This window comes from Nerophis ophidion, linkage group LG26 (assembly GCF_033978795.1).
Source record: "Nerophis ophidion isolate RoL-2023_Sa linkage group LG26, RoL_Noph_v1.0, whole genome shotgun sequence".
Classification (NCBI taxonomy): Eukaryota; Metazoa; Chordata; class Actinopteri; order Syngnathiformes; family Syngnathidae; genus Nerophis; species Nerophis ophidion.
The window spans coordinates 34510581-34536460 of record NC_084636.1 but is presented as its reverse complement, the minus strand read 5'-3'; the positions used below and the strand labels follow the sequence as shown (position 1 = coordinate 34536460).

At 38.8% G+C, this 25880-nt stretch overlaps 1 protein-coding gene across 5 annotated transcripts in view; it reads right to left on the bottom strand.

The window, feature by feature from the left end:
• Window positions 1-25880, bottom strand: part of cc2d2a (coiled-coil and C2 domain containing 2A) — a 97594-nt gene that overhangs the window by 11004 nt on the left and 60710 nt on the right. For all 5 annotated transcript variants that reach the window (XM_061888219.1, XM_061888222.1, XM_061888224.1 and 2 more), the window contains 5 exons: window positions 21431-21607; window positions 13765-13779; window positions 13496-13699; window positions 13344-13433; window positions 3736-3849 (listed from right to left, as the gene is read on the bottom strand). In XM_061888219.1, the coding sequence (XP_061744203.1) occupies window positions 3736-3849; window positions 13344-13433; window positions 13496-13699; window positions 13765-13779; window positions 21431-21607 (600 nt within the window). The remainder of the gene's footprint in view (window positions 1-3735; window positions 3850-13343; window positions 13434-13495; window positions 13700-13764; window positions 13780-21430; window positions 21608-25880) is intronic.

Genomic DNA, 25880 nt, shown 5'->3' with positions numbered 1-25880 from the left:
GAATACAACAAATACGAAAAAGACACAATAAATACAACAAAGACACAATGAATAGGACAAAAACAGAAAATTAAAACAAAAAGGACAACAAATACGACAAAGACACACAACCAACATAACAAAGACACACAACAAATACGACAGACAGAAAATGAATATGACAAACACAATCAATACAACAAAGACACAATGAATATGACAAAGACACACAATGAATACAACAAAGACAATGAATACAACAAAGACACAATGAATAGGACAAAGACATACAATGAATACAACAGGCACAACAAATACGACAAAGACACACAAGGAATATGACAAAGACACACAACAAATACGACAGACAGAAAATGAATACGACAGACACAATGAATAAGACAAAGACACACAAGGAATAAGACACGACAAAGACACACAATGATTACAACAAACAACAAAAACATCGACACACAATGATTACAACAAACAACAAAAACATCGACACACAATGAATACTACAAAGACAACGAATACAACAAAGACACAATGAATACCATAAAGACACAAAATGAATACGACAAAGACACACAAAGAATACAACAAATAAGAAAAAGACACAATGAATACAACAAAGACACACAATGAATACAACAAAGACACAATGAAAAGGACAAAGACAGAAAATTAACACAAAAGACAACAAATAGGACAAAGACACACAACAAATACGACAGACAGAAAATGAATACGACAGACACAATGAATACAACAAACACACACAATGAATACAACAAAGACAATGAATAAGACACACAATGAAAATAACAGACACAACAAAAACGATAAAGACACAATGAATACAACAAAGATAAATACAACAAAAACACAATGAATACGACAAAGACACAAAGAATACAACAAAGACACAATAAATACGACAAAGACACACAACGAATACAACAAAGACACAATGAATATGACAAAGACACACAATGAATACAACAAAGACAATGAATACAACAAAGACACAATGAATAGGACAAAGACATACAATGAATACAACAAAAACACAATGAATAGGACAAAGACATACAATGAATACAACAAAGACACAATGAATAGGAAAAAGACAGAAAGTTAATACAAAAGACAATAAATACGACAAAGACACAATGAATACAACAAAGACACACAACAAATACGACAGACACAAATACGACAGACAGAAAATGAATACGACAGACACACAATGAATACAACAAACACAGACAAAAAATACAACAAAGACACACAACGAATCCGACAAAAACACACAAGGACAACGACAAAGACACAACAAATACAACAGACATCAAGTGAATACGACAAAGACACACAACAAATCCGACAGACACACAACGAATCCAACATGGACACAACTAAAACGACAAAGACACACAATGAATATGACGAAGACATACAATAAAAACAACAGACATATAATGAATCCGACGGACAGAAAATGAATATGACAGACACACAATGAATTCGACGAAGACACAAAGAATCCGACAAAGACACACAACGAATCTGACAAAGACAACAAATCCGAAAAAGACACACAATGAAAACGACAAAGACAACAAATTCGACAGAGACAAACAATGAATACGACAAAGACACACAATGAATACGACAAAGACAACGAATACGACAAAGACATACAACAAATACGACAAAGAACCAAAACAAATACGACAAAGACACACAAGGACACAAAATAAATACAACAAAGACACACAACAAATACGACAATGACACACAAGGAATTAGACAAGGACACACTAAATTCGACAAAGACACACAAGGAATACGACAAAGACACACAAGGAATACGATAAAGACACACAATAAATACGACAGACACAACGAATACGACACAGACACACAACAAATACGACAAAGACACAAGAAATACGAGAAAGACACACAACGAATACGACACAGACACACAACAAACACGACGGACACACAAGGAATATGACAGACACAGAAGGAATACGACAAAGACACACAACGAATCTGACAAAGACACACAACGAATCCAACATGGACACACAACTAAAACGACAAAGACACAATAAATATGACGAAGACATACAATAAAAACAACAGACATATAATGAATCCGACGGACAGAAAATCAATATGACAGACACACAATGAATTCGACGAAGACACACAAGGAATCAGACAAAGACACACAACGAATCTGACAAAGACAACAAATCCGAAAAAGACACACGATGAAAACGACAAAGACAACAAATTCGACAGAGACAAACAATGAATACGACAAAGACACACAATGAATACGACAAAGACAACGAATACGACAAAGACATACAACAAATACGACAAAGACATTCAACAAATACGACAAAGACATACAACAAATACGACAAAGACATTCAACAAATACGACAAAGACCCAAAACAAATACGACAAAGACACACAACAAGGACACAAAATAAATACAACAAAGACACACAAGGAATTAGACAAGGACACACTAAATTCGACAAAGACACACAAGGAATATGACAAAGACACACAAGGAATACGATAAAGACACAATAAATATGACAGACACACAACGAATACGACACAGACACACAACAAATACGACAAAGACACACAAGGAATACGACAAAGATACACAAGGATTACGACAAAGACACAAGGATTACGACAAAGACACACAAGGATTACGACAAAGACACACAACGAATACGACACAGACACACAACAAACACGACAGACACACAAGGAATATGACGGACACACAAGGAATACGACAAAGACACACAATAAATATGACAAGGACATACAATAAAAACAACAGACATATAATGAATCCGACAGATAGAAAATTAATATGACGGACCCACAATGAATTCGACAAACACAACAAATCCGACAAAGACACACAATGAAAAAGAGAAAGACAGACAACAAATTCGAAAAAGACACACAATAAATACGACAAAGACACAACAAATACGACAAAGACATACAACAAATACGCTAAAGACCCAAAACAAATACGACAAAGACACAACAAATACGACAAAGACATACAACAAATACGCTAAAGACCCAAAACAAATACGACAAAGACACACAACAAAGACACAAAATAAATACAACAAAGACACAATAAATACGACAAAGACACACAAAGAATTAGACAAGGACACACAATAAATACGACAAAGACACACAAGGAATACGACAAAGACACTCAAGGAATACGACAAAGACACACAAGGAATACGACAAAGACACAAAAGGAATACGACACAGATACACAAAAAATACGACAAAGACACACAAGGAATACGACAAAGACACAAAAGGAATACGACAAAGACACACAATAAATACGACAAAGACACACAACGAATACGACACAGACCCTTACCCTTTACCCTTTATATTTATATAGCGCTTTTCTCAAGTGACTCAAAGCGCTTTACATAGTGAAACCCAATATCGACACAACAAATACGACAAAGACACAGAAGGAATATGACAAAGACACACAATAAATACGACAGACACACAAGGAATATGACAGACACAGAAGGAATACGACAAAGACACACAATAAATACGACAAAGACACAGAAGGAATACAATGAGTACAATAGAGAGAAGAGAAACACAACACAATTGTGTAACTTGACACACACACACACACACACACACACCTCAGGAATGGCGTTGCCGATGATAAGCCACGCCTTCTTGCCCAGGAAGAGGAAGTAGTTGCACAACAAGACGGCGTGCTCCTCCTCATCGCCTGCCAGCAACGTCAGGAATTGCTGCAACAACAAAGAACTTGCTGGGGTTCCACATGTAGAACCCACTCTGTTCCTAGTTAGCAGTGGTAAGGAGTCAGAATACTTACATGACTACCAGTTAGTAGCAGTTAGTGCTAGTATACTTACATGACTACTAGTTAGTAGTGAGTATACTGACATGACGTATATGTGACTACTAGTTAGTAGTGGGAATATGTACATGACTACTAGTTAGTAGTGAGTATACTAACATGACGTATATGTGACTACTAGTTAGTATGGGGAATATGTACATGCCTACTAGTTAGTAGTGAGTATACTGACATGACGTATATGTGACTACTAGTTAGTAGTGGGAATATGTACATGACTACTAGTAGTGAGTATACTGACATGACGTATATGTGATTACTAGTTAGTATGGGGAATATGTACATGACTACTAGTTAGTAGTGAGTATACAAACATGACGTATATGTGACTACTAGTTAGTGGTGGGAATATGTACATGACTACTAGTAGTGAGTATACTGACATGACGTATATGTGATTACTAGTTAGTATGGGGAATATGTACATGACTACTAGTTAGTAGTGAGTATACTGACATGACGTATATGTGACTACTAGTTAGTATGGGGAATATGTACATGACTACTAGTTAGTAGTGAGTATACTGACATGACATATATGTGACTACTAGTTAGTGGTGGGAATATGTACATGACTACTAGTTAGTAGTGAGTATACTGACATGACATATGACTACTAGTTAGTATGGGGAATATGTACATGACTACTAGTTAGTAGTGAGTATACTGACATGAAGTATAGGTGATTACTAGTTAGTAGTTGGAATATATACATGACTACTAGTTAGTAGTGAGTTTACTGACATTACGTATATGTGACTACTAGTTAGGATGGGGAATATGTACATGACTACCAGTTAGTGGTGAGTATACTGACATGACATGTATGTGACTACTATTTAGTGGTGGGAATACTTACATGACTACTAGTTAGTAGTGAGTATACTGACGTGACGTATATTATGTGACTACTAGTTAGTATGGGGAATATGTACATGACTACTAGTTAGTAGTGAGTATACTGACATGAAGTATATGTGATTACTAGTTAGTAGTGAGTATACTGACATGACGTATATGTGACTACTAGTTAGTAGTGGGAATATGTACATGACTACCAGTTAGTAGTGAGTATACTGACATGACTACTAGTTAGTAGTGAGTATACTGACATGACGTATATGTGACTACTAGTTAGTAGTGGGAATATGTACATGACTACTAGTTAGTAGTGAGTATACTGACATGACGTATATGTGACTACTAGTTAGTAGTGGGAATATGTACATGACTACTAGTTAGTAGTGAGTATACTGACATGACGTATATGTGACTACTAGTTAGTATTGGGAATATGTACATGACTACCAGTTAGTAGTGAGTATACTGACATGACGTATATGTGACTACTAGTTAGTATGGGGAATATGTACATGACTACTAGTTAGTAGTGAGTATACTAACATGACGTATATGTGACTACTAGTTAGTAGTGGGAATATGTACATGACTACTAGTTAGTAGTGAGTATACTGACATGACGTATATGTGACTACTAGTTAGTAGTGGGAATATGTACATGACTACTAGTTAGTAGTGAATATACTGACATGACGTATATGTGACTACTAGTTAGTTGTGGGAATATGTACATGACTACTAGTTAGTAGTGAGTATACTAACATGACGTATGTGTGACTAGTAGTTAGTGGGAATATGTACATCACTACTAGTTAGTAGTGAGTATACTGACATGACATATATGTGAATACTAGTTAGTAGTGGGAATATGTACATGACTACCAGTTAGTAGTGAGTATACTGACATGACGTATATGTGACTACTAGTTAGTATTGGGAATATGTACGTGACTACTAGTTAGTGGTGAATATACTGACATGATGTATATGTGACTACTTGTTAGTATTGGGAATATGTACGTGACTAGTAGTTAGTGGTGAGTATACTGACATGACGTATATGTGACTACTAGTTAGTAGTGGGAATATGTACATGACTACTAGTTAGTAGTGAGTATACTAACATGACGTATATGTGACTACTAGTTAGTGGTGGGAATATGTACATGCCTACTAGTTAGTAGTGAGTATACTGACATGACGTATATGTGACTACTAGTTAGTAGTGGGAATATGTACATGACTACTAGTTAGTAGTGAGTATACTAACATGACGTATATGTGGCTACTAGTTAGTGGTGGGAATATGTACATGACTACTAGTAGTGAGTATACTGACATGACGTATATGTGATTACTAGTTAGTATGGGGAATATGTACATGACTACTAGTTAGTAGTGAGTATACTGACATGACGGATATGTGACTACTAGTTAGTATGGGGAATATGTACATGACTACTAGTTAGTAGTGAGTATACTGACATGACATATATGTGACTACTAGTTAGTAGTGGGAATATGTACATGACTACTAGTTAGTAGTGAGTATACTGACATGACATATATGTGACTACTAGTTAGTATGGGGAATATGTACATGACTACTAGTTAGTAGTGAGTATACTGACATGAAGTATAGGTGATTACTAGTTAGTAGTTGGAAGATATACATGACTACTAGTTAGTAGTGAGTATACTGACATGACGTATATGTGACTACTAGTTAGTAGTGGAAATATGTACATGACTACCAGTTAGTAGTGAGTATACTGACATGACGTATATGTGACTACTAGTTAGTAGTGGTAATATGTACATGACTACTAGTTAGTAGTGAGTATACTGACATGACGTATGTGTGACTACTAGTTAGTATGGGGAATATGTACATGACTACTGGTTTGTAGTGAGTATACTGACATGAAGTATATGTGATTACTAGTTAGTAGTTGGAATATATACATGACTACTAGTTAGTAGTGAGTATACTGACATGACGTATATGTGACTACTAGTTAGTAGTGGGAATATGTACATGACTACTAGTTAGTAGTGAGTATACTGACATGACGTATATGTGACCACTAGTTAGTAGTGGGAATATGTACACGACTACTAGTTAGTAGTGAGTATACTGACATGACATATGTGGCTACTAGTTAGTATGGGGAATATGTACATGACTACTAGTTAGTAGTGAGTATACTGACATTACGTATATGTGACTACTAGTTAGGATGGGGAATATGTACATGACTACCAGTTAGTGGTGAGTATACTGACATGACATGTATGTGACTACTATTTAGTGGTGGGAATACTTACATGACTACTAGTTAGTAGTGAGTATACTGACATGACGTATATGTGACTACTAGTTAGTAGTGGGAATATGTACATGACTACTCGTTAGTAGTGAGTATACTGACATGACGTATATGTGACTACTAGTTAGTAGTGGGAATATGTACATGACTACTAGTTAGTAGTGAGTATACTGACATGACGTATATGTGACCACTAATTAGTAGTGGGAATATGTACACGACTACTAGTTAGTAGTGAGTATACTGACATGACATATGTGGCTACTAGTTAGTATGGGGAATATGTACATGACTACTAGTTAGTAGTGAGTATACTGACATTACGTATATGTGACTACTAGTTAGGATGGGGAATATGTACATGACTACCAGTTAGTGGTGAGTATACTGACATGACATGTATGTGACTACTATTTAGTGGTGGGAATACTTACATGACTACTAGTTAGTAGTGAGTATACTGACATGACGTATATGTGACTACTAGTTAGTAGTGGGAATATGTACATAACTACTAGTTAGTAGTGAGTATACTAACATGACGTATATGTGACTACTAGTTAGTAGTGGGAATATGTACATGACTACTAGTTAGTAGTGAGTATACTTAAATGACAGCATACATGATGACCAGTTAGTCGTGGTAAGTAGTCAGAATACTTGCATGACTAAATCACCAAAAATGATTCCCGGGCGCGGACCACAGCTGCTGCCCACTGCTCCCCTCACCTCCCAGAGGGTTATGGGTCAAATGCAGAGAATAATTTTGCCACATCTAGTGTGTGTGTGTGACAATCATTGGTACTTTAACTTAAACTACTAGTTAGTATTGAGTATAGTTCATGAAAGTGCACATGACTACAAGTTAAAGGGGAACATTATCAGCAGACCTATGTAAGCGTCAATATATACCTTGACGTTGCAGAAAAAAAGACCATATATTTTTTTAACCGATTTCCGAACTCTAAATGGGTGAATTTTGGCGAATTAAACGCCTTTCTATTATTTGCTCTCAGAGCGATGACGTCACAACCTAGGTAGTCAGTCCGCCATTTTCACACATTACAAACATCGAGTCTAACCAGAGCTGTGTTATTTTCCAACCTTTCTCTCCACCCACTTTTAATGCCAAACAAACACTTACCAATCGACAAATTTAAGTTGCTCCAGTGTCACAAGATGCGAAAGTCCCGATCGTTTGGTCCGCACATTTTACCGGCGATGCTAAGGCAGACATGGCACAGAGATGTATAGACATCCTGCAGATGCATTTCCAACAATAGTCAACGAAATCACAAAGGTGAGTTTTGTTGATGTTATTGACTTTTGTGCTAATCAGACATATTTGGTCACGGCATGACTGCCAGCTAACTGATGCTAACATGCTATTTAGGGTAGCCGTATGTACATTCGTAGCTATATTTCCATCCAGCCTTTTTCTCCACCCACATTTAATGCCAAACAAACACTTACCAATCGACAGATTTAAGTTGCTCCAGTGTCACAAGATGCGAAAGTCCCGATCGTTTGGTCTGCACATTTTACCGGCGATGCTAAGGCAGACATGGCACAGAGATGTATAGACATCCTGCAGATGCATTTCCAACAATAGTCAACGAAATCACAAAGGTGAGTTTTGTTGATGTTATTGACTTTTGTGCTAATCAGACATATTTGGTCACGGCATGACTGCCAGCTAATTGAGGCTAACATGCTATTTAGGCTAGCCGTATGTACATTTGTAGCTATATTTGCATCCAACCTTTCTCTCCACCCACTTTTAATGCCAAACAAACACTTACCAATCGACAGATTTAAGTTGCTCCAATGTCACAAGATGCGAAAGTCCCGATTGTTTGGTCTGCACATTTTACCGGCTATGCTAGGGCAGACATGGCACAGAGATGTATAGACATCCTGCAGATGCATTTCCAACAATAGTCAACAAAATCACAGAGGTGAGTTTTGTTGATGTTATTGACTTTTGTGCTAATCAGACATATTTGGTCACGGCCTGACTGCCAGCTAATTGATGCTAACATGCTATTTAGGCTAGCCGTATGTACATTTGTAGCTATATTTCCATCCAGCCTTTTTCTCCACCCACATTTAATGCCAAACAAACACTTACCAATCGACAGATTTAAGTTGCTCCAGTGTCACAAGATGCGAAAGTCCCGATCGTTTGGTCTGCACATTTTACCGGCTATGCTAAGGCAGACGTGGCACAGAGATGTATAGACATCCTGCAGATGCATTTCCAACAATAGTCAACGAAATCACAAAGGTGAGTTTTGTTGATGTCATTGACTTTTGTGCTAATCAGACATATTTGGTCACGACATGACTGCCAGCTAATTGATAATAACATGCTATTTAGGCTAGCCGTATGTACATTTGTAGCTATATTTCCATCCAGCCTTTTTCTCCACCCACATTTAATGCCAAACAAACACTTACCAATCGACAGATTTAAGTTGCTCCAGTGTCACAAGATGCGAAAGTCCCGATCGTTTGGTCTGCACATTTTACCGGCGATGCTAAGGCAGACGTGGCACAGAGATGTATAGACATCCTGCAGATGCATTTCCAACAATAGTCAACGAAATCACAAAGGTGAGTTTTGTTGATGTTATTGACTTTTGTGCTAATCAGACATATTTGGTCACGGCATGACTGCCAGCTAATTGATGCTAACATGCTATTTAGGCTAGCCGTATGTACATTTGTAGCTATATTTCCATCCAGCCTTTTTCTCCACCCACATTTAATGCCAAACAAACACTCACCAATCGACAGATTTAAGTTCCTCCAGTGTCACAAGATGCGAAAGTCCCGATCGTTTGGTCTGCACATTTTACCGGTTATGCTAAGGCAGACGTGGCACAGAGATGTATAGACATCCTGCAGATGCATTTCCAACAATAGTCAACGAAATCACAAAGGTGAGTTTTGTTGATGTTATTGACTTTTGTGCTAATCAGACATATTTGGTCACGGCATGACTGCCAGCTAATTGATGCTAACATGCTATTTAGGCTAGCCGTATGTACATTTGTAGCTATATTTCCATCCAGCCTTTTTCTCCACCCACATTTAATGCCAAACAAACACTTACCAATCGACAGATTTAAGTTGATCCAGTGTCACAAGATGCGAAAGTCCCGATCGTTTGGTTTGCACATTTTACCGGCGATGCTAAGGCAAACATGGCACAGAGATGTATAGACATCCTGCAGATGCATTTCCAACAATAGTCAACGAAATCACAAAGGTGAGTTTTGTTGATGTTATTGACTTTTGTGCTAATCAGACATATTTGGTCACGGCATGACTGCCAGCTAATTGATGCTAACATGCTAATTAGGCTAGCCGTATGTACATTTGTAGCTATATTTCCATCCAGCCTTTTTCTCCACCCACATTTAATGCCAAACAAACACTTACCAATCGACAGATTTAAGTTCCTCCAGTGTCACAAGATGCGAAAGTCCCGATCGTTTGGTCTGCACATTTTACCGGCTATGCTAAGGCAGACATGGCACAGAGATGTATAGACATCCTGCAGATACATTTCCAACAATACTCAACAAAATCACAAAGGTGAGTTTTGTTGATGTTATTGACTTTTGTGCTAATCAGACATATTTGGTCACGGTATGACTGCCAGCTAATTGATGCTAACATGCTATTTAGGCTAGCCGTATGTACATTTGTAGCTATATTTCCATCCAGCCTTTTTCTCCACCCACATTTAATGCCAAACAAACACTTACCAATCGACAGATTTAAGTTGCACCAGTGTCACAAGATGCGAAAGTCCCGATCGTTTGGTCCGCACATTTTACCGACTATGCTAAGGCAGACATGGCATAGAGATCTATAGACATCCTGCAGATGCATTTCCAACAATAGTCAACGAAATCACAAAGGTGAGTTTTGTTGATGTTATTGACTTTTGTGCTAATCAGACATATTTGGTCACGGCATGACTGCCAGCTAATTGATGCTAACATGCTATTTAGGCTAGCCGTATGTACATTTGTAGCTTTATTTCCATCCAGCCTTTTTCTCCACCCACATTTAATGCCAAACAAACACTTACCAATCGACAGATTTAAGTTGCTCCAGTGTCACAAGATGCGAAAGTCCCGATCGTTTGGTCTGCACATTTTACCGGCTATGCTAAGGCAGACGTGGCACAGAGATGTATAGACATACAGCCTTTTTCTCCACCCACATTTAATGCCAAACAAACACTTACCAATCGACAGATTTAAGTTCCTCCAGTGTCACAAGATGTGAAAGTCCCGATCGTTTGGTCCGCACATTTTACCGGCGATGCTAAGGCAAACATGGCACAGAGCTGTATAGACTTCCTGCGACACTAAATCGAAGGCGATCGCCGAATAGCGTCAATAGCTATTCGCTCAATAGCTTCAGTTTCTTCTTCAATTTCGTTTTCACTATCTGCCTCCATACTCCAACCATCCGTTTCAATACATGCGTAATCTGTTGAATCGCTTAAGCCGCTGAAATCCGAGTCTGAATCCGAACTAATGTCGCTACATCTTGCTGTGCTGTCCGCCATGTCGGCATCACTAAATGACGTCAGAGGAAATTGGACGATGGATTTAAAGATAGCGAAAATCAGGCACTTTAAAGCCTTTTTTCGGGATATTCCATCCATCCATCCATCATCTTCCGCTTATCCGAAGTCGGGTCGCGGGGGCAACAGCCTAAGCAGGGAAACCCAGACTTCCCTCCCAGCCACTTCGTCTAGCTCTTCCCGGGGGATCCCGAGGCGTTCCCAGGCCAGCCGGGAGACATAGTCTTCCCAACGTGTCCTGGGTCTTCCCCGTGGTCTCCTACCGGTTGGACGTGCCCTAAACACCTCCCTAGGGAGGCGTTCGGGTGGCATCCTGACCAGATGCCCGAACCACCTCATCTGGCTCCTCTCGATGTGGAGGAGCAGCGGCTTTACGTTGAGCTCCTCCCGGATGGCAGAGCTTCTCACCCTATCTCTAAGGGAGAGACCCGCCACACGGCGGAGGAAACTCATTTCGGCCGCTTGTACCCGTGATCTTATCCTTTCGGTCAAGACCCAAAGCTCATGACCATAGGTGAAGATGGGAACGTAGATCGACCGGTAAATTGAGAGCTTTGCCTTCCGGCTCAGCTCCTTCTTCACCACAACGGATCGGTACAACGTCCGCATTACTGAAGACGCCGCACCGATCCGCCTGTCGATCTCACGATCCACTCTTCCCTCACTCGTGAACAAGACTCCTAGGTACTTGAACTCCTCCACTTGGGGCAGGGTCTCCTCCCCAACCCGGAGATGGCACTCCACCCTTTTCCGGGCGAGAACCATGGACTCGGACTTGGAGGTGCTGATTCTCATTCCGGTCGCTTCACACTCGGCTGCGAACCGATCCAGCGAGAGCTGAAGATCCCGGTCAGATGAAGCCATCAGGACCACATCATCTGCAAAAAGCAGAGACCTAATCCTGCGGTCACCAAACCGGAACCCCTCAACGCCTTGACTGCGCCTAGAAATTCTGTCCATAAAAGTTATGAACAGAATGGGTGACAAAGGACAGCCTTGGCGGAGTCCAACCTTCACTGGAAATGTGTTCGACTTACTGCCGGCAATGCGGACCAAGGTCTGGCACTGATCGTACAGGGAGCGGACCGCCACAATCAGACAGTCCGATACCCCATACTCTCCCCACTCCCCACAGGACTTCCCGAGGGACACGGTCGAATGCCTTCTCCAAGTCCACAAAGCACATGTAGACTGGTTGGGCAAACTCCCATGCACCCTCAAGAACCCTGCAGAGAGTGTAGAGCTGGTCCACAGTTCCACGACCAGGACGAAAACCACACTGTTCCTCCTGAATCCGAGGTTCGACTATCCGACGTAGCCTCCTCTCCAGTACACCTGAATAAACCTTACCGGGAAGGGATATTCCATGATGGGTAAAATTTTGAAAAAAACTTTGAAAAATAAATAAGCCACTGGGAACTGATTTTTATTGGTTTTAACCCTTCTGCAATTGTGATAATGTTCCCCTTTAATGGTGAGTATACTTACATGACTACCAGTAAGTAGTGGTTAGTAGTCAGAATACTTCCCTGACTACTACTAGTAAGTGGTGAGTGTACTCACATCACAGGTGCTCCACAGGTCACAGATGGCAGCAAAGGAGACTCGGTCTGGCAGGGAAGGGATGAGCGACACAAAGCGAGCCACCAGCGCCTGCGTGCGAGGACCACGTTTAGGACGACGCGGAGGAGAAGAGGACCAGTCACATGACTCACGGCGGTGGCGGCAGGGTTGTCCGGGAAGGCGTCCAGCAGTTCCTGGGGGGGGTTGAGGGGCCGCAGGTACCTGCTGATGAAGACGGTCTTGCCGTTGAGGTCTATGACGGTGGTGGTGCACACTCTGCCTGGGAACTCACTGGCTGCCAGCCTCTCAAACCTCTCTGACGCCTGCAGCAGACCCTCGTCCTCCTGGCTGTCAAGCTGCAGCCCGGGGGTGAAAGGTCAGCATGTGTGTGTGTGTGTGTGTGTGTGCGACATGCTGTTACCTTCAGTTCCTTGATCTACAGCATGCACAGGAACACAGCGGATATGAAAGAGAAGAATGAAGAGACAACATGTAGAAAATGATGCAACATGTAGCACTTTTTACAACATTTCACTTCCAGGTTTTTAGGACTGACAGGGCTTCGCTACACATCTTCAAATAGAACTCTTTCTGTCAGTGACAGAGGCGGGGGTTATTTTTCTTCAGGGGAATATGCTAACCTATCATGTTCAAATGAAATGTAAGCATGTAGCTCACATAGCTATGCTAGTTTTGCTAATCTAGCATGATGGTAAAATGTATTGTTAGCCGTAGCTCATATAACTATGTTAATGTTGCTAAATTAGCATGATGCTAGATTGTAATGTTACCATGTAGTTCACATAGCTATGCTAATGTTGCTGTTCTAGCATGTTAAAATGTATTGTTAACATGTAGTTTACATAGCTATGCTAGTGTTGCTAATCTAGCATGATGTTCAAATGTATTGTTAGCCCGTAGCTCATATAACTATGTTAATGTTGCTAAGTTAGCATGATGCTAGATTGTAATGATACCATGTAGTTCACATAGCTATGCTAATGTTGCTGTTCTAGCATGTTAAAATGTATTGTTAACATGTAGTTTACATAGCTATGCTAGTGTTGCTAATCTAGCATGATGTTAAAATGTATTGTTAGCCTGTAGCTCATATAACTATGTTAATGTTGCTAAGTTAGCATGATGCTAGATTGTAATGATACCATGTAGTTCACATAGCTATGCTAATGTTGCTGTTCTAGCATGTTAAAATGTATTGTTAACATGTAGTTTACATAGCTATGCTAGTGTTGCTAATCTAGCATGATGGTAAAATGTATTGTTAGCCCGTAGCTCATATAACTATGTTAATGTTGCTAAATTAGCATGATGCTAGATTGTAATGTTAGCATGTAGTTCACATAGCTATGCTAATGTTGCTGTTCTAGCATGTTAAAATGTATTGTTAACATGTAGTTTACATAGCTATGCTAGTTTTGCTAATCTAGCATGATGTTAAAATGTATTGTTAGCCTGTAGCTCATATAACTATGTTAATGTTGCTAAGTTAGCATGATGCTAGATTGTAATACCATGTAGTTCACATAGCTATGCTAATGTTGCTGTTCTAGCATGTTAAAATGTATTGTTAACATGTAGTTTACATAGCTATGCTAGTGTTGCTAATCTAGCATGATGTTAAAATGTATTGTTAGCCCGTAGCTCATATAACTATGTTAATATTGCTAAGTTAGCATGATGCTAGATTGTAATGATACCATGTAGTTCACATAGCTATGCTAATTTTGCTGTTCTAGCATGTTAAAATGTATTGTTAACATGTAGTTTACATAGCTATGCTAGTGTTGCTAATCTAGCATGATGTTAAAATGTATTGTTAGCCTGTAGCTCATATAACTATGTTAATGTTGCTAAGTTAGCATGATGCTAGATTGTAATGATACCATGTAGTTCACATAGCTATGCTAATGTTGCTGTTCTAGCATGTTAAAATGTATTGTTAACATGTAGTTTACATAGCTATGCTAGTTTTGCTAATCTAGCATGATGTTAAAATGTATTGTTAGCCTGTAGCTCATATAACTATGTTAATGTTGCTAAGTTAGCATGATGCTAGATTGTAATGATACCATGTAGTTCACATAGCTATGCTAATGTTGCTGTTCTAGCATGTTAAAATGTATTGTTAACATGTAGTTTACATAGCTATGCTAGTGTTGCTAATCTAGCATGATGTTAAAATGTATTGTTAGCCCGTAGCTCATATAACTATGTTAATATTGCTAAGTTAGCATGATGCTAGATTGTAATGATACCATGTAGTTCACATAGCTATGCTAATTTTGCTGTTCTAGCATGTTAAAATGTATTGTTAACATGTAGTTTACATAGCTATGCTAGTGTTGCTAATCTAGCATGATGTTAAAATGTATTGTTAGCCTGTAGCTCATATAACTATGTTAATGTTGCTAAGTTAGCATGATGCTAGATTGTAATGATACCATGTAGTTCACATAGCTATGCTAATGTTGCTGTTCTAGCATGTTAAAATGTATTGTTAACATGTAGTTTACATAGCTATGCTAGTTTTGCTAATCTAGCATGATGTTAAAATGTATTGTTAGCCTGTAGCTCATATAACTATGTTAATGTTGCTAAGTTAGCATGATGCTAGATTGTAATGATACCATGTAGTTCACATAGCTATGCTAATGTTGCTGTTCTAGCATGTTAAAATGTATTGTTAACATGTAGTTTACATAGCTATGCTAGTGTTGCTAATCTAGCATGATGTTAAAATGTATTGTTAGCCTGTAGCTCATATAACTATGTTAATGTTGCTAAGTTAGCATGATGCTAGATTGTAATGATACCATGTAGTTCACATAGCTATGCTAATGTTGCTGTTCTAGCATGTTAAAATGTATTGTTAACATGTAGTTTACATAGCTATGCTAGTTTTGCTAATCTAGCATGATGTTAAAATGTATTGTTAGCCCGTAGCTCATATAACTATATTAATGTTGCTAAATTAGCATGATGCTAGATTGTAATGTTACCATGTAGTTCACATAGCTATGCTAATGTTGCTGTTCTAGCATGTTAAAATGTATTGTTAACATGTAGTTTACATAGCTATGCTAGTGTTGCTAATCTAGCATGATGGTAAAATGTATTGTTAGCACATAGCTCATATAACTGAAGGAACTCTCCTGACGGAATAAATAAAGTACTATCTAATCTTTGTTAATATTACTAACCTAGCATGATGTTAAAATGTAATGTTAGCATGTAGCTCATAACTACGTTAATGTTGCTAACTTAGCATGATGTTAGAACATAACGTTAGCATATAGCTCACATAGGTATGCTAATATTGCTAATTTAGCATGATGTTAAAATGTAATGTTATCATATAGCTCACATAGCTATGCTAATGTTGCTGTTCTAGCATGATGTCAAAATGCATTGTTATTATTGCTAACTTAGCATGATGTTGGAATATAATATTAGCATGTAGCTGACATAGCTATGCTAATTTTTCCAAACATAGCATGATGTTAAAATGTAATGTTAACATGTAGCTCACATAGCTATGCTAATGTTGCTGTTCTAGCATGATGTTAAAATGTACTGTTAGCATGTAACTCACATAGCAATGCTAGTGTTGCTAACCTGGCATGATGTTAAAATGTATTGTTAGCCCGTAGCTCATATAACTATGTTAATGTTACTAAGTTAGCATGATGCTAGATTGTAATGTTAGCATGTAGTTCACATAGCTATGCTAATGTTGCTGTTCTAGCATGTTAAAATGTATTGTTAACATGTAGTTTACATAGCTATGCTAGTGTTGCTAATCTAGCATGATGGTAAAATGTATTAGCTCATATAACTGAAGGAACTCTCCTGACGGAATAAATAAAGTACTATCTGATCTAATCTAATCTAATTTATGTTAATATTACTAACCTAGCATGATGTTAAAATGTAATGTTAGCATGTAGCTCATAACTACGTTAATGTTGCTAACTTAGCATGATGTTAGAACATAACGTTAGCATATAGCTCAAATAGGTATGCTAATATTGCTAACTTAGCATGATGTTAAAATGTAATGTTATCATATAGCTCACATATGTATGCTAATATTGCTAACTTAGCATGATGTTAAAATCTAATGTTATCATATGGCTCACATAGCTATGCTAATGTTGCTGTTCTAGCATGATGTCAAAATGCATTGTTATTATTGCTAACTTAGCATGATGTTGGAATATAATATTAGCATGTAGCTGACATAGCTATGCTAATTTTTCCAAACATAGCATGATGTTAAAATGTAATGTTAACATGTAGCTCACATAGCTATGCTAATGTTGCTGTTCTAGCATGATGTTAAAATGTACTGTTAGCATGTAACTCACATAGCAATGCTAGTGTAGCTAATCTAGCATGATGTTCAAATGTATTGTTAGCCCGTAGCTCATATAACTATGTTAATGTTGCTAAATTAGCATGATGCTAGATTGTAATGTTAGCATGTAGTTCACATAGCTATGCTAATGTTGCTGTTCTAGCATGTTAAAATGTATTGTTAACATGTAGTTTACATAGCTATGCTAGTGTTGCTAATCTAGCATGATGGTAAAATGTATTGTTAGCACATAGCTCATATAACTGAAGGAACTCTCCTGACGGAATAAATAAAGTACTATCTAATCTAATCTTTGTTAATATTACTAACCTAGCATAATGTTAAAATGTAATGTTAGCATGTAGCTCATAACTATGTTAATGTGGCTAACTTAGCATGATGTTAGACAATAACGTTAGCATATAGCTCACATAGGTATGCTAATATTGCTAACTTAGCATGATGTTAAAATGTAATGTCATATAGCTCACATAGCTATGCTAATGTTGCTGTTCTAGCATGATGTCAAAATGCATTGTTATTATTGCTAACTTAGCATGATGTTGGAATATAATATTAGCATGTAGCTGACATAGCTATGCTTATTTTTCCAAACATAGCATGATGTTAAAATGTAATGTTAACATGTAGCTCACATAGCTATGCTAATGTTGCTGTTCTAGCATGATGTTAAAATGTACTGTTAGCATGTAACTCACATAGCAATGCTAGTGTAGCTAATCTAGCATGATGTTCAAATGTATTGTTAGCCCGTAGCTCATATAACTATGTTAATGTTGCTAAATTAGCATGATGCTAGATTGTAATGTTAGCATGTAGTTCACATAGCTATGCTAATGTTGCTGTTCTAGCATGTTAAAATGTATTGTTAACATGTAGTTTACATAGCTATGCTAGTGTTGCTAATCTAGCATGATGGTAAAATGTATTAGCTCATATAACTGAAGGAACTCTCCTGACGGAATAAATAAAGTACTATCTGATCTAATCTAATCTAATTTATGTTAATATTACTAACCTAGCATGATGTTAAAATGTAATGTTAGCATGTAGCTCATAACTATGTTAATGTTGCTAACTTAGCATGATGTTAGAACATAACGTTAGCATATAGCTCACATAGGTATGCTAATATTGCTAACTTAGCATGATGTTAAAATGTAATGTTATCATATAGCTCACATAGCTATGCTAATGTTGCTGTTCTAGCATGATGTCAAAATGCATTATTATTGCTAACTTAGCATGATGTTGGAATATAATATTAGCATGTAGCTGACATAGTTATGCTAATTTTTCCAAACATAGCATGATGTTAAAATGTAATGTTAACATGTAGCTCACATAGCTATGCTAATGTTGCTGTTCTAGCATGATGTTAAAATGTACTGTTAGCATGTAACTCACATAGCTATGCTAGTGTTGCTGTTCTAGCATGATGTCAAAATGCATTGTTATTATTGCTAACTTAGCATGATGTTGGAATATAATATTAGCATGTAGCTGACATAGCTATGCTAATTTTTCCAAACATAGCATGATGTTAAAATGTAATGTTAACATGTAGCTCACATAGCTATGCTAATGTTGCTGTTCTAGCATGATGTTAAAATGTACTGTTAGCATGTAACTCACATAGCAATGCTAGTGTTGCTAACCTGGCATGATGTTAAAATGTATTGTTAGCCCGTAGCTCATATAACTATGTTAATGTTACTAAGTTAGCATGATGCTAGATTGTAATGTTACCATGTAGTTCACATAGCTATGCTAATGTTGCTGTTCTAGCATGTTAAAATGTATTGTTAACATGTAGTTTACATAGCTATGCTAGTGTTGCTAATCTAGCATGATGGTAAAATGTATTAGCTCATATAACTGAAGGAACTCTCCTGACGGAATAAATAAAGTACTATCTGATCTAATCTAATCTAATTTATGTTAATATTACTAACCTAGCATGATGTTAAAATGTAATGTTAGCATGTAGCTCATAACTACGTTAATGTTGCTAACTTAGCATGATGTTAGAACATAACGTTAGCATATAGCTCAAATAGGTATGCTAATATTGCTAACTTAGCATGATGTTAAAATGTAATGTTATCATATAGCTCACATATGTATGCTAATATTGCTAACTTAGCATGATGTTAAAATCTAATGTTATCATATGGCTCACATAGCTATGCTAATGTTGCTGTTCTAGCATGATGTCAAAATGCATTGTTATTATTGCTAACTTAGCATGATGTTGGAATATAATATTAGCATGTAGCTGACATAGTTATGCTAATTTTTCCAAACATAGCATGATGTTAAAATGTAATGTTAACATGTAGCTCACATAGCTATGCTAATGTTGCTGTTCTAGCATGATGTTAAAATGTACTGTTAGCATGTAACTCACATAGCTATGCTAGTGTTGCTAACCTGGCATGATGTTAAAATGTAATGTGTGTAGCACAAATAGCTATGCTCGTGTTGCTAAGGTAGTACACTACACAATACACTAGTGTGTATTCCTGTAGTATAGTACAATACATTAGTGTACTACTTCCTGGTCTGATCATGCTAGCTGCATCTAAACTACTTCCTGGCCCGATCATGCTATCCGCATCTAAAACACTTCCTGGTGTGATCATCCCAGCCGCATCTAAACTACTTCCTGGTCTGATCATGCTAACCACTTCTAAACTACTTCCTGGTGTGATCATGCTAGCTGCATCAAAAGTACTTCCTGGTCTGACCATGCTAGCTGCATCAAAAGTACTTCCTGGTGTGATCATGCTATCTGCATCTAAACTACTTCCTGGTCGGACCATGCTAGCTGCATCTAAACTACTTCCTGGTCTGATCATGCTAGCCGCGTCTAAACTACTTCCTGGTCCGACCATTCAAGATGCATCTAAACTACGTCCTGGTCCGATCATGCTAGCTGCATCTAAAGTACTTCCTGGTCTGACCATTCTAGTTGCATCTAAACTACTTCCTGGTGTGATCATGCTATTTGCATCTAAACTACTTCCTGGTCCGACCATGCTAGCTGCATCTAAACTACTTCCTGGTCTAAACATGCTAGCTACATCTAAACTACTTCCTGGTCTGATCATGCTAGCCGCATCTAAACTATTTCCTGGTCTGACCATTCTAGTTGCATCTAAACTACTTCCTGGTCTGATCATGCTAGCCGCATCCAAACTACTTCCTGGTCTGACCATTCTAGATGCATCTAAACTACGTCCTGGTCAGACCATGCTAGCCGCATCTAAACTATTTCCTGGTCCGACCATTCAAGATGCATCTAAACTACTTCCTGGTCCGATCATGCTAGCTGCATCCAAACAACTTCCTGGTCTGATCATGGTAGCTGCATCTAAAATACTTCTTGGTGTGATCATGCTAGATGCGTCTAAAATACTTCTTGGTGTGATCATGCTAGATGCGTCTAGACTACTTCCTGTTGTGATCATGCTAGCTGCATCTAGACTACTTCCTGGTGTGACCATGCTAGCTGCGTCTAGACTACTTCCTGGTGTGACCATGCTAGCTGCGTCTAGACTACTTCCTGGTGTGACCATGCTAGCTGCGTCTAGACTACTTCCTGGTGTGACCATGCTAGCTGCGTCTAGACTACTTCCTGGTGTGACCATGCTAGCTGCGTCTAGACTACTTCCTGGTGTGAGACCTTCTCCCTGATGGACTCTCCAGGTAGCAGCTGGGGCTCGATGGTGATGAAGAGTGTGATGAAGGCTCCCTCGCTGAGGCTGCGCAGGTTGTCATAGGCGCCATTGTTGCCATGGCTACGCTCCTTGTTGTAGCCTAGCAACACAGCGGGTGTGTTCACTTTGAAGGTTCCATCAATCTGCACGCACACACGAATACAACATTACACTAGTGTCGTGCAACATGGATGTTATTGTGTACCATCTATTGTATGGTCTAAGTGTGACGCAACATGAATGTGTAACATGTCTTCAATGATCTGTGTGTGATGCAACATGAGTGTGTAGCATGTGATTAATGGTCTGTGTGTGATGCAACATGAGTGTGTAGCATGTATTTAATGGTCTGTGTGTGATGCAACATGAATGTGTAACATGTGTTTAATGGTCTGTGTGTGATGCAACATGAGTGTGTAGCATGTATTTAATGGTCTGTGTGTGATGCAACATGAGTGTGTAGCATGTATTTAATGGTCTGTGTGTGATGCAACATGAGTGTGTAACATGTCTTTAATGGTCTGTGTGTGATGCAACATGAGTGTGTAGCATGTCTTTAATGGTCTGTGTGTGGTGCAACATGTGTAGCATGTGTTTAATGGTCTGTGTGTGTGTCTGATACAACATGAGTGTGTAGCATGTATTTAATGGTCTGTGTGTGACGCAACATGTGTGTGTAGCATGTGTTTAATGGTCTGTGTGTGTGTCTGATACAACATGAGTGTGTAGCATGTGTTTAATGGTCTGTGTGTGATGCAACATGAGTGTGTAGTATGTGTTTAATGGTCTGTGTGTGTGTCTGATACAACATGTGTGTAGCATGTGTTTAATGGTCTGTGTGTGATGCAACATGTGTGTGTAGCATGTGTTTAATGGTCTGTGTGTGTGTCTGATACAACATGAGTGTGTAGCATGTGTTTAATGGTCTGTGTGTGACGCAACATGAATGTGTAACATGTGTTTAATGGTCTGTGTGTGATGTAACATGAGTGTGTAGCATGTGATTAATGGTCTGTGTGTGATGCAACATGAGTGTGTAGCATGTATTTAATGGTCTGTGTGTGATGCAACATGAATGTGTAACATGTGTTTAATGGTCTGTGTGTGATGCAACATGAGTGTGTAGCATGTATTTAATGGTCTGTGTGTGATGCAACATGAGTGTGTAGCATGTATTTAATGGTCTGTGTGTGATGCAACATGAGTGTGTAACATGTCTTTAATGGTCTGTGTGTGATGCAACATGAGTGTGTAGCATGTCTTTAATGGTCTGTGTGTGGTGCAACATGTGTAGCATGTGTTTAATGGTCTGTGTGTGTGTCTGATACAACATGAGTGTGTAGCATGTATTTAATGGTCTGTGTGTGACGCAACATGTGTGTGTAGCATGTGTTTAATGGTCTGTGTGTGTGTCTGATACAACATGAGTGTGTAGCATGTGTTTAATGGTCTGTGTGTGATGCAACATGAGTGTGTAGTATGTGTTTAATGGTCTGTGTGTGTGTCTGATACAACATGTGTGTAGCATGTGTTTAATGGTCTGTGTGTGATGCAACATGTGTGTGTAGCATGTGTTTAATGGTCTGTGTGTGTGTCTGATACAACATGAGTGTGTAGCATGTGTTTAATGGTCTGTGTGTGATGCAACATGTGTGTGTAGCATGTGTTTAATGGTCTGTGTGTGTGTCTGATACAACATGAGTGTGTAGCATGTGTTTAATGGTCTGTGTGTGATGCAACATGTGTGTGTAGCATGTGTTTAATGGTCTGTGTGTGTGTCTGATACAACATGAGTGTGTAGCATGTGTATAATGGTCTGTGTGTGACGCAACATGTGTGTGTAGCATGTGTTTAATGGTCTGTGTGTGTCTGATACAACATGAGTGTGTAGCATGTATTTAATGGTCTGTGTGTGATGCAACATGAGTGTGTAGCATGTCTTTAATGATCTGTGTGTGAGTGATACAACATGAGTGTGTAGCATGTGTTTAATGGTCTGTGTGTGACGCAACATGTGTGTAGCATGTGTTTAATGGTCTGTGTGTGATGCAACATGAGTGTGTAGCATGTCTTTAATGATCTGTGTGTGAGTGATACAACATGAGTGTGTAGCATGTGTTTAATGGTCTGTGTGTGACGCAACATGTGTGTGTAGCATGTGTTTAATGGTCTGTGTGTGACGCAACATGTGTGTAGCATGTGTTTAATGGTCTGTGTGTGACGCAACATGAGTGTGTAGCATGTGTTTAATGGTCTGTGTGTGACGCAACATGTGTGTGTAGCATGTATTTAATGGTCTGTGTGTGACGCAACATGTGTGTGTAGCATGTATTTAATGGTCTGTGTGTGACGCAACATGAGTGTGTAGCATGTGTTTAATGGTCTGTGTGTGACGCAACATGAGTGTGTAGCATGTGTTTAATGGTCTGTGTGTGATGCAACATGTGTGTGTAGCATGTGTTTAATGGTCTGTGTGTGATGCAACATGAGTGTGTAGCATGTGTTTAATGGTCTGTGTGTGATGCAACATGAGTGTGTAGCATGTATTTAATGGTCTGTGTGTGTGTGTGATGCAACATGAGTTTAACATGTGTTTATTGGCCTGTGTGTGACGCAACATGAGTGTGTGGCATGTGTTTAATGGTCTGTGTTTGACGCAACATGAGTGTGTAGCATGTGTTTAATGATCTGTGTGTGATGCAACATGAGTGTGTAGCATGTGTTTAATGATCTGTGTGTGATGCAACATGAGTGTGTAGCATGTGTTTATGGTCTGTTTGACGCAACATGAGTGTGTAGCATGTGTTTAATGGTCTGTGTGTGATGCAACATGAGTGTGTAGCATGTGTTTAATGGTCCGTGTGTGACGCAACATGTGTGTTTAACATGTCTTTAATGGTCTGTGTGTGTGATGCAACATGAGTGTGAAGCATGTGTTTAATGGTCTGTGTGTGATGCAACATGAGTGTGGAGCATGTGTTTATGGTCTGTGTGTGACGCAACATGAGTGTGGAGCATGTGTTTAATGGTCTGTGTGTGACGCAACATAAGTGTGTAGCATGTGTTTAATGGTCCGTGTGTGACGCAACATGTGTGTTTAACATGTCTTTAATGGTCTGTGTGTGTGATGCAACATGAGTGTGAAGCATGTGTTTAATGGTCTGTGTGTGATGCAACATGAGTGTGGAGCATGTGTTTATGGTCTGTGTGTGACGCAACATGAGTGTGGAGCATGTGTTTAATGGTCTGTGTGTGACGCAACATAAGTGTGTAGCATGTGTTTAATGGTCTGTGTGTGATGCAACATGAATGTGTAGCATGTGTTTAATGGTCTGTGTGTGATGCAACATGAGTGTGTAGCATGTGTTTAATGGTCCGTGTGTGACGCAACGTGTGTAGCATGTGTTTATGGTCTGTGTGTGACGCAACATGAGTGTGTAGCATGTGTTTAATGGTCTGTGTGTGTGTCTGATACAACATGAGTGTGTAGCATGTGTTTAATGGTCTGTGTGTGACGCAACATGAATGTGTAACATGTGTTTAATGGTCTGTGTGTGATGTAACATGAGTGTGTAGCATGTGATTAATGGTCTGTGTGTGATGCAACATGAGTGTGTAGCATGTATTTAATGGTCTGTGTGTGATGCAACATGAATGTGTAACATGTGTTTAATGGTCTGTGTGTGATGCAACATGAGTGTGTAGCATGTATTTAATGGTCTGTGTGTGATGCAACATGAGTGTGTAGCATGTATTTAATGGTCTGTGTGTGATGCAACATGAGTGTGTAACATGTCTTTAATGGTCTGTGTGTGATGCAACATGAGTGTGTAGCATGTCTTTAATGGTCTGTGTGTGGTGCAACATGTGTAGCATGTGTTTAATGGTCTGTGTGTGTGTCTGATACAACATGAGTGTGTAGCATGTATTTAATGGTCTGTGTGTGACGCAACATGTGTGTGTAGCATGTGTTTAATGGTCTGTGTGTGTGTCTGATACAACATGAGTGTGTAGCATGTGTTTAATGGTCTGTGTGTGATGCAACATGAGTGTGTAGTATGTGTTTAATGGTCTGTGTGTGTGTCTGATACAACATGTGTGTAGCATGTGTTTAATGGTCTGTGTGTGATGCAACATGTGTGTGTAGCATGTGTTTAATGGTCTGTGTGTGTGTCTGATACAACATGAGTGTGTAGCATGTGTTTAATGGTCTGTGTGTGATGCAACATGTGTGTGTAGCATGTGTTTAATGGTCTGTGTGTGTGTCTGATACAACATGAGTGTGTAGCATGTGTTTAATGGTCTGTGTGTGATGCAACATGTGTGTGTAGCATGTGTTTAATGGTCTGTGTGTGTGTCTGATACAACATGAGTGTGTAGCATGTGTATAATGGTCTGTGTGTGACGCAACATGTG